This window comes from Mus caroli, unplaced genomic scaffold (assembly GCF_978045245.1).
Source record: "Mus caroli unplaced genomic scaffold, Mus_caroli_1 scaffold_14, whole genome shotgun sequence".
NCBI lineage: Eukaryota > Metazoa > Chordata > Mammalia > Rodentia > Muridae > Mus > Mus caroli.
Window position 1 is genome coordinate 98,434,510 of NW_028227269.1, and position 16,819 is coordinate 98,451,328.

Genomic DNA, 16,819 nt, shown 5'->3' on the forward strand with positions numbered 1-16,819 from the left:
GGCATTAATCTGATTCTGCTGAATCCAAAGATACTGTAAATTTAACCCACTGAGGAAATCCCAAGGCAAGAAAAACAAAACAAGTGATGAGAAAGCTTAGGACACACCAGTGTTGGACATGGGACGCTATCTGCCAGCCAGAGGCAGTGAGCAGGAGAGGGACCATCAGGGTGGTCGTGTCACCAAGAGCAGCCATGACTTAAGTCAGAAGTCATGTACTTTGTAGACTTGGTTCAAAGTTCAGTAATCTCACTTAAAACATATTTTGTTCAGAGACTTATTGAAAACTTACATAAAATTAATGAAGAACAGGAGAACACGCTAAAATACAAATCCAACCCTGATGGTTAATCTCATTGGCCAACTTGACAGCTTTTAAAGTTACCTGGAAGACAAAGCTTGGCAGGCCTCTGAGGCTGTTTCTGAACTGGTTTAACTGGGGTGTGAAGACCCATTGTAAACTTGGCGCACCATCCCATAAGCTGGGGTCCTTACTTGAATAAGACAGGGAAAGCAAGTGAAGACCGTTCATCCCGCAAGGCATACAACCCAAGCAGCACGTCCTGCTTCTACCACCATGCTCTCTCTGCGTAAGCTTTGTCTTTCCCTAAGCTGCTTCCTGGTAGGTACTTTGGTTACAGCAAGGAGAAAGGTAGCTAACAGACTTCATTACTGATATTTATTAAAATTTAGCAGCTTCTACAGTGCGTGCTGTGATCTGGCTCTTGCTACCTTAGTTTGCTCCTAGTGCATCATCTTCAGCCCAACTCAAACCAAGGCCAACTCCTCCCTCACCTCACTAGTCTTCATGTGCCATGGGTCTTTGCAGAGGGTGCTCTGTTGTATGAAATGCCTTTTCAGGCCATGCATTTAGGCCTCTTAAGTGCCTACTCATCCTTGAGAGTGCACGGTGAATGGCACCTCTTAGCTTTAAAGAATGGGAGTAACCCCCTCCAATGACAACACAATCGTCAAAAACCATGAGAGCTTACAACCGCAAGATAACAAATTATAAGCCAAGAAACGTATGCTTCCAAGACAAGTAAAAAAAAAAAAATAACAACAGCAGCAGCTGTGAGCACTTGGAATATTTAATCACTGATTCCACAACAACCCCGCAAATTAGGCAGAGTTAATTCAGCCAGACTCCCAGCACAGACACTGAACTAAATCTCTCTCACTTTAAAGCACCAAACAAGAAGCAGGGAATTATTTTGAATCTTACAGTGACATGGATGGAGAGGGAGGCACAGTGCTGTCTAGGCCACTGCCAAATATCTAAGCCCCCAAATGTAAGACTGTGAATCACAACGTGGCATAAAGTGCAGTCAGTCCCTACCCTCTCAAAACTTCCAGCCCAGTGAGGACCACACTGTGGCCTTGAGCCTGAGGAGTTGGAATTGGGGCTCTGACCCTAGAATGTCACATGCAAGACTTATTAGAGAACAGTCATTCACATTTGTGCATGTATGTCTGTGATCTGCCTGCTACCCCAAAGTCTGATACATACAAAATTCCAGTTACTCAAACTTTTACTTTTCATTAAAATTCATTAAATAATATTTTACCCTATTTTGGAAAATTTCAAAGAATCCTAAGATAATTCCTGAATTATGTTTGGTTTAAGGAAGGGCTTAGAACGGACATATAATGTCCCAGTGAGAATCCAGGTCATGTGGTAATATGAAATTTCAATGTTCTTCACAGGAGATGAGTCTAAGTGGCACATCTCAGGGCAAGTGGGGTATCTAGCAATTATTTCCAGGATGACTTTCTGACCCTGCCAGATCTGTCCCACCTGCTGTATGTAAACTCTTGTTCAGCCTTCTCCTGGTGATACTCCCACAAGTCCTGACTTGGGCTGAGGAAAGAGAAAGCTAGAAGTTGCACAGTTTAAAATTCTGAAACCTAATATACACAAAGGTTTCCAATCAAGAACAACTAGTGGAGGGCTAAGGAGGTGGCTCAGTGGGTAAAGAACTTGCTATGCAAACATGAGGACTCCCATGAATCCCCAGAAGCCACCTGCAGGCAGAGGACAGATAGCACTTACCTGTGACCCTAGGGATCCTAGAGAGAGATGGGAGGCAGAGACAGGAAGATCCTAGAAGACCATTGGTCAGTATGCAAGAGGCCTGCACTCATATATGAGAGAGCAAGGACTGGCATCTAAGGTAGTCATCTGACAGACACACACACACACACATACACACACACACACACACACACACACACACACACACACACTCACTCACATATTGCAGCACATACACATCAAAGATTTTTTTAAAAAAATTTAAAGTCTGTGGCTCTAATTTCCTTAAGCTTGCTAAGTGCCTCAAGGAGGAAACACACACATTAATCATGCAAACCTGCACTACTTCAATGTGAGGGCTGCATTCACAGCAGGTGATTTAGAAATAAAATCCTAGGAACCTGAACATTTGCGATCTTGTGATGATCTGTGAACTCAACTCTCAGACTCCGAATGCCAGGAGCCTTCCTTTGCTTATCTACTGAACGTGGGCAGGATGCAAAAGCAGCTGTGTGGAACAGCCCAGAAAATTTGCGCCGGTGGGACGCAGGTCCTCAGAGCTCTGGATATCTTCCCTGACCCTGACTTCAGAGCTGGGCAGCCCACGTGGAGAGACGGAGCTGCTGCCAGCGGCCTGAAGGAAAGCGAGCATGGGACTCTGAGCAAAGGAAAGGCTCGATCAGCAGAGGAGGGGGCGTAGGGTGGGTGGGGCGAGTGTGCTCGAAAGACATTTTTAACTAGAGAAGACGGTTTGGCAGCCGACCCAACCAAGACAAGCAGGATGAAAAAATGAAGAGCAATGTGGCGATGAGGGGAGATGAGGGATTAAAGCCAGATGAGTCAGTCGGGAACAGGTGTTTTGAAAGGGAAGGCGAAGCAGGCCATGTGCAGCCAGCCCTGTCCAGAAGTGTACCTTCAGATCTAACCAGCCAGCTCTCCTGAAGGCTAGTATAACCTGAAGGAACTCTACCTCTGTTTATTGCCTCAACCTACTATGAGCTGGCTGGAGCCATGGTAGTCTGGCTGGGCTTTCTTAATGGACCAATGCCAGAAAAACAAACACACAAACAAACAAATACATAAACACCTAGCCTGTGGCCTCGAGTTCAGCTGCTGTGACTGATGCCCACCAGGGGTGACTTTGATGATGGCTTATAGCTGGGAAGGGGCCAGAGCTGAAACCAGACTTCTTATTCCCCTTTGTCAACATTTGGAAGGAACGAATGTCAGCCAGGTTAGGTGACTGTTAACACGTGTTAACGATTGCTTGAGCCCTGACTAACTGCAGCTCACTCAAATGATCTAATTCTGCATCTGTTACCCAGGGAACAATGTCATGGATCATCTGGCTTACCCAACTGCATATTGACATGTTATTTATTACCTCATTAGAAAAAGAAGTTACAAGTTTTCCCAATTAATGCAAAACTTGAAAAGGCCTTAACAGATCTTTGAATACTTTGTTACTCCAAGTATATGGTCCAAGACATGTAGCTGCAGAATCTACAAGAAAGATTTTTGTGAAAAACAGAATCTCTATCTTTCTTCTACCAAGTCCGAATCCACACACAGCTAGGTTCCCAGGGATTGTGGGTGCAGAGTTAGAAACACTACTACAGTTCATAGCTCTCCACCCCAATGGAGGGCGGACCTGCAGTGGTGTGTTTTGAAAGTAAAGAAAAACAACTTCCCAGGAAAGAGCCCCACGGTCCTTGCACTTCGGAAATCTTTCCTGTGCTTATTCATTCCCAGGGGAAATTAGTTTATTTATTTAGAATTGAGAGCTTATTACGTTGCCCAGGCTGGTTCCAAACTCCTGGGTTCTCGAGAAGATGGAGCAATTGGTGTGCACTACACTTGCTTCCAGTGCGACTCCTGGGAGCATGGCTCCCAAGCTAGGTGGGAATTCTGCACACCCAATCCTATTAAGCCTAGAACTGTGGGCACCTTAGCTGCAGTTTGGAACACACGGTACCTGTGAGCACTTTCTAAGGACTGGTCTAGAACTCTGCCCAATGTTGCCCACGTCGCTATAGTGAGGCTATGCTAGGTGACCAGTCTCTCAATCTGCGGCAATCAATCTCAGTGGCTGTACCTCATGGTCCTCCCTTGAGTCTGTAGAGCACGGAGCAACTGTCCAGGAGCATATAGACATGGTGGGGTCAAGGAAGACATTTCCTAGGGATGAAGACGCAAATGCTTTCCCAGAATAGACACAGAAATAAAAGGCGGGTTTAATAACCAGCTGGGAGAGTTTTGCATCATGGCTACCTAAATGGGCAACAAACTTGAATGTTTCTGAAATGTGTTCAAGTCCAAATATCTCTGCTGATACACAAAACCTCACAGGCTTTCAATGAGAAACCCCTACTCTCAGGCTTTCAAGAGGTCCTTCTGGGCAACTGGTCCTGTTAAACACCCAAATGTGTTCTGCCTCCTGGTCAGCTGTCAACAGGGGGGACGAGGGCCTGAGGGCAAGGCTCTCCTCACTGTAGCAGCTTCTATGGTGAAGAACCCACCCAGTGGCTCACTACCAGATGTGAGCCACTGAACTGCTAAGGAAGTTCTGAACACATGGCCATTTTAAGACCCTCAGCTGCTTCAGGAAAGAGTGCAGTATCCAGCACATCTGGAAGCATGTTGGCCTTTCTCCCTCTCTGGTCTTAGGTGTCAGAGGGCGACGAGGCCACACTATCTCCCCACACTCTCACATCAGCTGTCCCAGAAAACCTTGAGCACACTGATTTGGTGAAACAAAGATTCTTGGTGCCAACGAATATGTAAGTAGCTGGTTTTTCAGGGCTTAGCTGTCTCTTATTCTGCCCCGGGAAGAGCAGGGCCTGGGACAGACGTAAGCTTGATGATGTGGCTGCCCCCTTGCCATCCTAAGCCTCCCTCCTCTTTATGGACCATATTACTTACATTTTGCCTCTCAGTTCAAAGAGTCAATAAACTGGAACACACCTTAGCTGTCCAGAAGTATGTTTAGAACAAACAACTGGCACATGTCACCTCAAGGCACTGCACTCTCCCTCATTCTTGGCTCCTGTTTCAGGAGTTGATCTCAGTTTGAGTTAGTATTCTGGAGCCATGTCACCTAAGCTGAAAATGACCTGGGCAGGTTGAACTGAAAACACTACAGCCATCTTTCCAATCACCTTCAACTTCTGCTTTAATGAAGGGAGCCATTGTACACCATGCTTCCCTCAAAGCAACAGGCTCTACACAGCCAGGCAGGACTCCCAAGAGCTCTCTGACCAGATGGCATGAGCCATCAAAGAAAGATAAAGTGAAAAGGAGGCAGAGAAGCTGCCCCCAGGTCTCATAAAGGGCTGGCAGGCAATGCCATGGGCCCAGCTAGCACAGAGAGTGCCAAGTGCCAAGAAAAATGGGTGACAGGAAAAGCAGGCCTGCTTGACTTCCCCAAGGCTCCTGGGCTGCTGTGCAGGGCTGTGAGACCCAGCTGTTCCTGGCATATGCTGCTCAGGTGTGTGGTGTGCTAGGTGCTCTGGGCAAGGCACTGCAGACTCAGTTTCCAGAAAGCATATTGTATAAATTCTGAAGGTGATTCTTGGAATTATTGAATGACACTAGGAGAGTTTGGAGATCTTGAAAGAATAGCAGCAGCAGCAGCAACAACAACAACAACAACACTTAAATACATCAACTTTCTGGGTGAAGATTAGAAAGGGATAGCTTTGTTGTGGGCCTTCCTGCCTCAGCTGGACTTCCCCAGATCTGACAAACACATGTGCCCTTGAGCTGACAGGGAAACTGGCCCGTTTTAAAGGATATAAAATTTTACCCAAAGGGAGTGGTTCTTTTGAAAGGAAAACAATATACTGGAGGAATTAAACCAGAATTGCCTGGCTAGGTGAACATGGGAAAGAGGAGTAGGGAGCACCACCCACCCACCTTGGGCTGGCTGCCTCTGGCAGGACAAAGCTTCCCCTCCTCAAACAAATGCAGCCACGAACACTCTCCAGTCTTCCCAGTCTTCTGTTGGAAACAAGTGTTGGTCTCCAAGCCTCTGGCCTATCTCCTAACGTGCTTCCATGTTTACCAAAGATCTCACCACTGCTGAACCTCATAGAACGGTGACAAGTGTGGGATATGTTGCCCTGGCTCAGTGAGTCTATTCTGAAAGAATGCTGATCCAGACTCTAAGGGTCCCTGGTCATCTAACTTTGAAGAATACTTACTGGACGCCATCCTATAACCAAATACATCAATAATAAAAGTCAAGAAAGTTGTTATTTTAATAAATGTAGCAAAACATACATAGCATAAAATTTGCCATTTTAGCTCCTTTAAGCATAAAGTTCAGAGGTGTCCAAGTACATTCACAATGCTATGCCACTGTCCACCATCCATCCCTAGAAATTGTGTGTGTGCAGAGAGGTTGGAAATCAACCTCAGGGGTCATTCCTTAGGTGTTAAATACTTTGCTTTTGAGATAGGATCTAGCATAGACTTCACTACTGGGGTGACTGGCCAGTGGGGGGCTGCCTGCCTCTACCTTTTCAATGCTGGGATTACAAAGACATACCATTAAAGATGGCCTTGTAAATTATTTTATTTTATTTTATGTATATGGGTCTGTATGTGTCCATGCCCCATATGCGGGTTGTACCTGCAGAGGCCAGAAAGGATTTTGGATCCTCTGGCACTGGAGTTACAGACAGTTGTGAGCCATCATATAGATGCTGGAAATTAAACCCTGGTCCTCTAGGATAGCAGCTAGTACTCTTAACCACTAAGTCATCTCTCCAGCCCCTATATTTTGCTTCCTATACGGGTTCTAACCAAACTCAAGTGCGTGTTTCTGCAGCAAGCACCTTACTGATGGACCTATCTCGCTGGTCCCCAGAACTCTTCATTTTGCAAACCTTTCTGCATCCTTTAAACAGTAACTGCCCACACTCCCTGTCCCTCTCCTGGTGTTCCTGGGTTCGTGGGTTGCTCTCAGTCCACCCAGACATCCTTTGAATATCTACAGGTCGAGATTCATGAGGTAAACAGCCTTCTCCCTTAGGTCCAACTTCTTACCAAAGGTCATTACTTCTTACCATTTGTCATTACTCAGCTCAGATTCAACCAGAGCCCCTTTGGAATCAGTAAACCAAAGCACTGCTCAAGAGAAGCCTTCAGCTGAAGCTGTGTTCCTCTGAGAGTGTGCACGAGAGGACAAACCGTGCCTCAGCTTCCTTGTCTGGAAAGGCGGGGGCAAGCACACCGCCCACCTCAGATGCTCTCTTGAGAAATAATCTTTGTTAAGTTTTATCAATTTTTTTGTTTTATTTTATGTGTATGAGTATTTGCTGGCATGCATGTAAATGAGCCATGGGTATACCTGGTATTCAGAGAAGCCAGAAGCGGGTATCAGATCGCTAGAACTGAAGTTACAGATGGTTGTAAGTCCCCCGGGTGGGTGTTGGGAACTGAGCCCAGGTCCTCTGAAGAACTGCAAGTACTCTCAACCACTGAGCCATCTCTCGAGATCCATTTTTTTTATCATGCTTATTATAGCACAGTGTGTGAATGTTAGCAGTCATTACTGCTAAGTAATATGTTCAGGTCTTCTCACATAGCTTCTACCAGTGTAAAAAAGAAACCTGACAAAAATCTTCCCAGCTGTGCCCGTTAGGGATCCTTGTAGGAGAGGGGGCTTTAGAAGAGCGAGACTGATGTTTTATTTTAGTTGAAAATATACTTAAAGGTGTTCACACATAAAGACCCAAGCTTGTGTTTGAAGAGCCACTTCCTTGTGCTTTTCTTAACGTCTGATTGTTTCATGAAGCGCTCTAGATCCTCTGACCTCACCAATGAACAGCACAGGAGTAAGCGTGAGCGTGCTCTCTGCTTAAACAGGAGAAAAATCAAACTTCAGGTCGATGACAAAACTACTGGGAAGTTGCATAAGCACGTTTGCTTCATAGCAAGAAGGTCACCCTTGGTATCGGCTCCACTTGGAGCCACTGTAAGCTTGATGCATCAATGCTAGCATTTCAGTAACACCAGAGTCCTCAAAAGCCACCATGAATATGACAGCCTGGCTGTGTCCCACAAAGATCAAACCCAAGCAAATACACTTATTCCAGCATTTGATCTGTAAATGAAGTTCAGAATCTGAAGTGATGTCTGAGCCTTAGGAGAAGTCCTGGCCTGGTTTAGGAGACAACTGTTTCAATGGGCACCTGGCACCTGCTTGGTTAAAAGGGCTTGAAATGGCCGTGATACCCAGGAAGGTACCCACAAGGATACAGGGAAGCCTATCTCACCTAGAAAGCAGAAAGAATAAGGAAAGGGGTGATGCTCAGCAGGTAGAGGGCTTGCCTAGCATGGATAAGGCCCTAGAGCCCCAGTGCCATGTAGCCTGGGTGTACATCTATAATCAACCACTTGGGAGGATGGGGCGGGAGGATCAGAAGTTCAAGGTCACCCTCTCTCTATATAGATGATTCAACAGAGAATAGGGCAGCCTAGGCTAGAGACCCTGTCAAAGTAACAACCATACAGAGATGGATGTGCTGACCAGTATTATTAAATGAAAAGCTTAGAAACGGCCTAGAAACCAAAGTCTGGACATTTGACCCAGGACAGCAGTGACAGTGTAGAGCAAGAGGGAAGAGGAGTCTTTAAATGTATGATACTGGTGCAGCTGGCTAGCCACACAAGGAAAACAACCACACTGGTCCCTCAGCCCACGAAGTCTCTAGACAGATCCCGAGAGTTTGATGTGAAATGTTACAAGATCTTTAGAGGCTAATTTAGGAACCACCTTCCTAATCTTGGGGGAGGGAAGTCTCCTTAGACACAGAAAGGACTGTTCAATGGAGCTAGGTCTGGCTTGTGACCCCAGGTACCCAGGAAGCTGAGGGAAGAGGATCACAAGTTCAAGGCCTGCCTGGACTACATAGTGAGTTCAAGGCCAACTGAGGCAACTTAGTGAAGTCTCAAATTTTAAAACAAGCAAAAATAGGACTGGGGATATACCTAAGTGGTAAAACCCTATCAGATATGCATGAAATACACACACACACACACACACATACACACACACACACACACACACACACACACACACACACACACACACACGATAAGAAGTCTTACAATTAGAAGAGAAACAACAAAGTTAAAGAACCCACAGCTGGGGAGATCTTTGCAACTCACATGAACAGAAAAACCTGCAAGCATAAATATAAAGAAATGCCACAAATTTTAAAGACAACACAATTCAAAACTGAGCAAAGACTTGTACACATCCTTTATAAAAGGGGAAACTAAATAGACCAATGTACAAATGAAAAGGAGGGGCATGCCACTTAACTTGCAATGCGATTATTAGCCTATAGCCACAGTACCAAAAAGAAGTCTAGCAATACTGGTGCAGGAGTCATAGGGGCTCTTGGGCCAGAAGGAACATAACCTGTCAGTGCTTTGATAAGGTTAAAAATACACAAACCTGACAGGTGTGGCAGCACCTGCTCACCATTAATCCCAGAAATTGGGAGGTAGAGGCAGGCAAATCTCTGTGAATTCAAGACCAGCCGAGTCTACATAGCCCCAGACCAGCCAGGGCTACATAGCAAGACCCTGTCTCAAAAAAAATCAAGCCAAATAACAAAACCTAATATCCTATGACCACCTTTCAATCTCTCATAAAATCCATAATAATCCTTAAGCATAGGTGCTAGGAGACGTACAGGGACTATATACAGCAGCATTTTTCTATCACAGCAGAAGAGCAACCATGTCTATGTAGAGTAGACTGGATAAATATGCAACAAGACCTAACCTCAGCAACACAATTTTAACCACTGAAAGCAAGTAGTGTCTGGGTTATATTTTAAAATACATAAAACATCTAAAGCTAAAATTCTTTGTTATTTACAAGTACAAACAGACAGTAGAGAACTATGAGACAACAGTTAACATAGAAGATAGGACAGTAATTAACCTGTCAGGTGACTAGCAACAGGATTGGATAGAAATGAGACTTGGCCATTATATTATATGGGAAATATTTGTAAATATTTGCATGAGAACAAACGAATCCACAGGCACCATTGGTGTTCTTAAATGATGAATATTCATGTTTTGTGCTATCCTCTGAAACACAATAAATAAACATTCTTTAGTTTCTACTCATTATTTAATGACAATTTTAAAGGACTCAAAAATACGTTTGAAATCACTGGGGTGATGTGATAATATGAATTACGTTTATTTACTAAGCAGTTGCCAGGTATCATGCCTTATAGCTGGATGAGCTACCTCAATCCTTACAATAGCCTCTGAGCTCCTAGGGCCTAAACCTAACTTTTATAAAAATAATCTGCCTTCCTTCCCTTCCAGAACTAAGCCAAGAACACCAGTTTTTCCAAAACTTACTTTTGGAGGCAGTTTCTTCTGTTTATTTTTGGTTTTGTTTTTGATATACAAAGTTTTTTTTTTTATTGGATATTTTCTTTATTTACATCTCAAATGTTATCCCCTTTCCTGGTTTCCCCTCTGAAACCCTCCTCCCCAATCCCTTTCCCCCTCCCCACCAACCCATCACTCCTGCTTCCTGGCAATGGCATTCCCCCATACTGGGGCATAGAGCCTTCATAGGACAAAGGGTGGAGGGAGTTTCTTCAGGAAAGAATTTCCGGGCTAGGGATGTGAGTCATGTGACTTGGTCAGGCTTAGCAAGCATGAAGCCTGAGTTCCATCCTGAACATAGCATAAAATGGGTAAGATGGCACACACCTGTAATCTTGGCATTCAGAAAGTGGAGGCAGGAGGACCAGGAGTTCAAGATTACCCTCAACCTTAAGGTAGGTTTGGACTAGCCTTGGCTACATAAGATTCTGCCTTTAAAAAAAAAAAAAGATAGGAAAGGAAAGAGAAAAAAAAGAAAGATTTCTGGCTCCCAGAATCGGAATCCTTATTTGCTTACATGCAACTCTGTTTCGAATGACAACATGGCTGAGATGGACCTCTTAGCTTAGCTTTTTTTGGTCCCTGTCAGGCTTTTTCAAGGTACTAAGATACCTTATAATTTCATGGAGAATGAGGATGTTGTATAGTTCACTTTGATACTGTACAAAAGACCTACAGTAATTACCTTATGCATAGAAAGAGCCAACTCTGGCTCTTGGTTCTAGAGGTTCCAGCTCAAGTTCAAGTGGCTGCATCACTCTCGGCCTCTAACAAGGACAGAGTATCTTGGCAGGAGCTCAGAGTTGAGCAAACTCAGCTTGTGAGTCACAAAGAAAAACAAAGTAGAGAGAAGGCAGACTAAGGTCCAATGATGTCTCCAGTAGAACTGACAACTCTCTAAGGCCTAGGGGCGCCTTACGTTTCTTTTATCCATAAGCCACAGGTGGTAATAATAATAACCAATAACCTAGAAACTTCTATTACATACCACCTATGGTGCTTTGAAATAGAACGGCCAGGTCTTAGGCTTTCCATTGCTGTGAAGAGACACCATGACCACAGAAACTCTTATAAAGGAAGATGTTTAATTGGGGCTGGCTTAGAGTTTCAGAGGTTCAGTCCATCATCATCATGGTGGGAACATGGTGGCATCCAGGCAGGCATGGTGCTAGAGAAGGAGGTGAGAGTTCTACATCTTGATCTGCAGGCAGCAGATGAAGACTGTGCAGAGATGGACACTGGGCATAGCTTGAGCATATATGCCCTCAAAGCCTGCCTCCACAGTGATACACTTTCTCCAACCAAGCCACACCTCCTAACAGTGCCACTCCCTATGACTAAGCATACACACATGAGTCTATGGGTGCCATTCCTATCAAGCCATCACAGGCCCCCATAGACAAATATATTCAAGTGCTTGGTCTCCAGTTGGTAGAACTGTTTGGGAAGGATTAGGAGATGTGATCTCACTGGAGAAGGTGTCACTGTGGGCAGGTTTTGAGATTTCAAAAGCAGAAGCCATTCCCAGTTAGCCCTTTCCTGCCTTAGGCTTGTGGATCAAGAAGAACACTTAGATATGGCTCCAGCACCATGCCTGCCTGCCATGCTCCCTGCCATGATGGTCACGAACTCACCCTCTGAAACTGCAAGCCCCCCAATAATCATTTTCTTTTATAAATTGCCTTGATAATGGTGCTTTGTCACAGCAATAGAAAAGTAAGCAAGATATTACTGTTTAACAATCCAAGGTACCTCCCCAAAGCACCATCTTGGGGACTAAGCCTCAACACATGGGCCTTTGGAGGGCACACTTCCAAACCAAAGCATATGGCATATGTTTTAGGCATGAGTGTCATGTCCTACAAGGGTTTAAATGTTGGAGTCTTGGTCTTTAGTATGGTGATGTTGGAAAGTGATAGAACCTTTAAGAGGTGGGGTTCAGTACAAAGCCATTATGTCACTAGGGACACTGCCCTTGGAAGTGACTGATATAATAATTCTTCTCCTCTTCTTCCTCCTCCTCCTTTTTTAAAGACAGTGTCTCTGTGTAGCCCTGGCTGTCCTAGAACTTGCTTTGTAGACCAGGCTCAAACTCAAAGATCCACCTGCCTCCTAAGTGCTGGGATTAAAGGCATGCGCCACCACTGCCAGGCACTGATGTAATTTCTGAGAGCCCCAGCTAATCTTCGTGTGAATAGACTGCTATGAAAGTACAAGGCTGAACCATTCCTGCTCTCCTGATTTCTGTTCACACTGTGACCTCTCATTTGTGTGTGTTCCTCCGTGTACATCTACCATGACATAACAGATACAGCCAAGGAGACTCTCATCAATGCTGAGCAGAATCTAACCCAAGCCCTTGGACCTCTAGGTAAATATACAGATAAATCTCTTCTTTTTACAAATGTTAACTCAGCGCCAGACTTTTTGTATAGTAATGGAAAAGCAGACTAATTCAGACAGGGTAACGCTGGATGATTGGCTGCTTCTGTGAGAACCTTCAGCTATCTTATCAGCAACTGTTCAACATGACAGGCAGGGCTGTCTAGAAACAAGTTGGAACATAATATCAACTAAGTTTGTTATTATATGTGGCTAGAAATAAAAGACACCAGAGGCAACCCTAGGCTTCAGGGTCTAAAGTTCTGCTGGGGACAGACCCATCAAAAAGAAACATAATTCCTATAGCTGGGACATTGCTTCAGTTGGTGCTAACAGGTTTTACTCAGGTGATCACGGACTTGTGGGATCCACAGACTACATCTACTCTCAACTTTTAGTAGGCATTCTTGCCAAGAAGTTTCCCATCACAAAGGAAGACATAAAACTATTTGAAAAGCAGACAAGTCCTGAGCTGATCTCAGACCTGATGCCACATACTCTGATTTTTCCAGTTTGCAGCTTAGCATTAAAGTAACAGGCTTACATTGCTGACATATCTCCACTGCCGCTCCTTATTCCTCCTGCTTGACAAGGCTGTCAGCTGCTGTCACTGGAGGCACTATGGCATTAGCTATCGCTGCTGATTGCTTACTGTGCAGTGTGGCTGTTAGTCTAGGAAGCTTCTCTAGGGTGCTACTGTGGGCTACTGAAACAGGAACCACAAGCTGGAGAGTAGTATCTAAAGAGGGGAGTGGCTGTGCACACATGCATGGACACATGTGTGCTGGAGGGAGGAGTCATAGAAGGGCACTTTATAAATACTGTCGATAGAGATTAAGTTCCATCGTATCATGTTGTTGCTACTTTATCAAAATGGAGAAAACCAAATACTTTAAAACGTAATCTAATCACTGTGATTCTACAGGGCGGAAACATCCTGGGATAAAATACAGAAATGTGCAGGTGTCACAAGAGCAAGTTTGAGATGTGCAAGAAGCAACACTGTAGCAAAGCTCTTTAGTTCACTCTGCAAACAGCTGAGCCTACAAAAGAACTCTTTAGCCACAGGGTTCCTGGATTAGATGGAGAAGGGGAGAAGAGAAGCGCCCTTTCCTTGAAGACAAAGACATGTTAGCAGTGGAAATGTGTGAACCAATTCTCCAGGGAGAGCTGCTGAGAAAGCACTGATCAAAACAGGCAGGGGGATCAAGCTAGAGTTGACCTACTTAAACAGAGAAAGCGAGGCCACCTTCCACACTCCTTCCCACCCCCACTCCCCACCCTTACGTTGTCCCTACCCTGTTACTGGATTTGCAGCCATGCAGACATGTAGACTCTTCCAGCCCACAGGAGTGTTTACTATTTCTAGTCACTGTGTACTGGTAACCCGGTAGGTAGCCCAGAAGACAATGTTCTCCACAAGGCCTCACCACCAGGCATGGAGTCAGTGAACCTCACATTCTCGGGCTCAATAAAAAATGTGACTCAGAGGACAAATGTGATGATGCAGGTAGGCAGGCTAAGCCTGTGGCTGCCTCTAATGATGATTCTTACAGTACGTGTAAGTGTTGATAAACTTATTCAAGAAACTGTATCTCCTAGATACTAAACCTAGACTCAGAGAGCTAAACATCCTAACCCAGGTTACAGTCTAACAGTTTTATCACAGCCAAGTGTATGGGAATTCGCATCTACTTACTACCTTTCTTGAAAACTATCAAAATATTCACTACTGTCTTGGAACAACTGTGCGTGCTTCAGGGAACACAGTGGAGAAGAACAAGTGGGGTACCTGAGCTGTGTCAGGATGGCTAGAAGCAGCTTGGTGTTAAGCACCCAGGGCAGTGGGGAACCAGGAGTAAGTTTCTCTGCCCTCCTTGAGTGCCCACGAAGGTCTCATGGACAGCTCAGAAAGGAGGAGTCTAGAGAGAAGCCCATGCAGTGATTCCAGAGTAAGGGAAGGTCGATGGCGGGGCTACTTACATAAAATTTTCTGGGTATTCACTCAGGGCCATGTCGATAATGTTGAGAGCATCGTGGTAATGCTTCTGAGCCGACAACAAGAGAGCCAGGAGGTGCAGGGAGTTCGCATCGTCGCCTTGCAGTTGGAGAGCTTGGCGAACATATCCTAGAGCTTCTGGTATCTGGTTTAAAACAAAACCCAGAAGTTTGTTTAGACAGTCACACAAAGAGGCCACGGGTACATCAAGTTCACTGCAAGTTGTTTTATGTCATGCTGCACCTACATACATGTCCTCAGGACAGGATACTGACCAAATGAGAGCACATCCTCTTCAGCAGAGATAGGACAAGCAAGGGAAGAGGAGAGACCCCACTCCTCTGCCTTTTCCATCTCTCTAGATAAACTTCCATCCCCACAGAACAGACGCACTTTTGATTATGTTTAAGATGAGCTCACTGTGAGTGGAGACAGAGACAAGTTCCCAGGGATTCTTAATGGAACTAAACTGCCTTAGCTGACCCATTCTCCCTTTCAGAGCATTATTGAAATTAAAGTACATCATAAGCCATGAAACCTTTAGCAGAACTTTTTAAGGTCCAGATGTTTGGATCTCCCCTGGACATGAAGGAAATATGCAAACAAACAAACAAACAAAGCCCCATACCTTTCCAAACTAGGGTGCAAAATAACTGGCTGCAAGAAAGCAAGTCACAGGACCACTTGCAAAGCAGATGTAGCCAAATTCAAGCAGGCCCACATGTAACCTTGGTCACGGGTGCAACAGCTGCTCAACATGTTCTCTTGTGTGTGTGTGTGTGTGTGTGTGGTGTATACGTGTGTTACCTATGGTTATTACAGAGTACCAAGGAGCAGCATCTTACCCACTGCACCATCTCTCCAGCCTCACATGTTCTTGGAAAGCATGAAGCCCGTGGTTACATGTTCAGTAGGCATTTGAATACTTATCTCGTGGGATCAATAGAAAGGAGAATGTGAAGTTGGATTTCCAAACAGAGTTGGAGACAGAGCATTCTGACACACCTGCCCAGGGGACTCCTACGTGGCCTCTCACTCTATGCTTTGACTCTCCTACCTCTTCCCAAATCTTCAGGAACCTTAGCCCTTAGGAGAATCCACGGCTTGCTTTCCCAAAGCCTGTATTCTGAGTTCAGTTCTACACGGCCCTACACCTTAAGTGCTGGCTATGAGGCTTTCTTTGGAACCCTACAGTCATGGCTGTTAGAGCTGGCCACATGATTCATTGGCAGGGAGGAAGCTCAAGTACAGAGAACTGAGATGACTTGAGCACAGCACCCCAAATCCCTGTCCCAGTCAACAAGGACACACTCACTTAGAGCCTTGGCGCTTCAGTATTACATGCCTACGATCCTTGTGGATAGGTTGCACCCAGAGACTCCATCTACCTATCTGCTTTCTAGGGTGCCAACCTCCTATGTGATTGTCCCTCAGCCTTAAGTAGGGAGACAAAGGCAGCCATCCTCATTGTGCTAGTTTACAGGGATGGCCATATGTGTAGGGGCAGAGGTGAGGCTCAAGATGATGTCGTTAGAGAGGATTGGATTGAAGGGTTCAGAGCTGGCTCCTTCATTCAAAAAGTCTTCCTGGGTGTCAAACACATACCAAGCACTGTCAAGTTAAGACAACGACAATGGCAGGCATGGGTCCTCCCCTCCTGCACCCTCAAGTGGAAAGAACTGATACTATATAAGGAAGATGATTTCATGAGGAGGCTCAAGGACAATAGATGGTCAGTGCTCAGCACACTGTAAGCCACACTCCACCAAGGACAGACCTTTCTAGGTAGGTGTCTTGACCTCTGTTCCCAGGTTGCCAAGGGGAGCCACTTCTTAACACTATTCTGAGGCAACTGGGAAGGATAATGCATACCTCAGTCCAGCCTATAGGGCATGACATATCTCTGGAGCCAGCATCAGATTCACTCTTCCAGTCTGCACTCAGGAATGTGCTGGGGTCACCACCAGCATCTT

The 16,819-nt window shown here is 45.2% G+C and overlaps 1 protein-coding gene across 6 annotated transcripts in view; it reads right to left on the reverse strand.

Moving 5' to 3' along the window:
• The window catches only part of Ttc7b (tetratricopeptide repeat domain 7B), a 215,107-nt gene that overhangs the window by 58,730 nt on the left and 139,558 nt on the right, over positions 1-16,819 (reverse strand). For all 6 annotated transcript variants that reach the window (XM_021179207.2, XM_029484578.2, XM_029484576.2 and 3 more), the window contains one exon: positions 14,831-14,991. In XM_021179207.2, the coding sequence (XP_021034866.1) occupies positions 14,831-14,991 (161 nt within the window). The remainder of the gene's footprint in view (positions 1-14,830; positions 14,992-16,819) is intronic.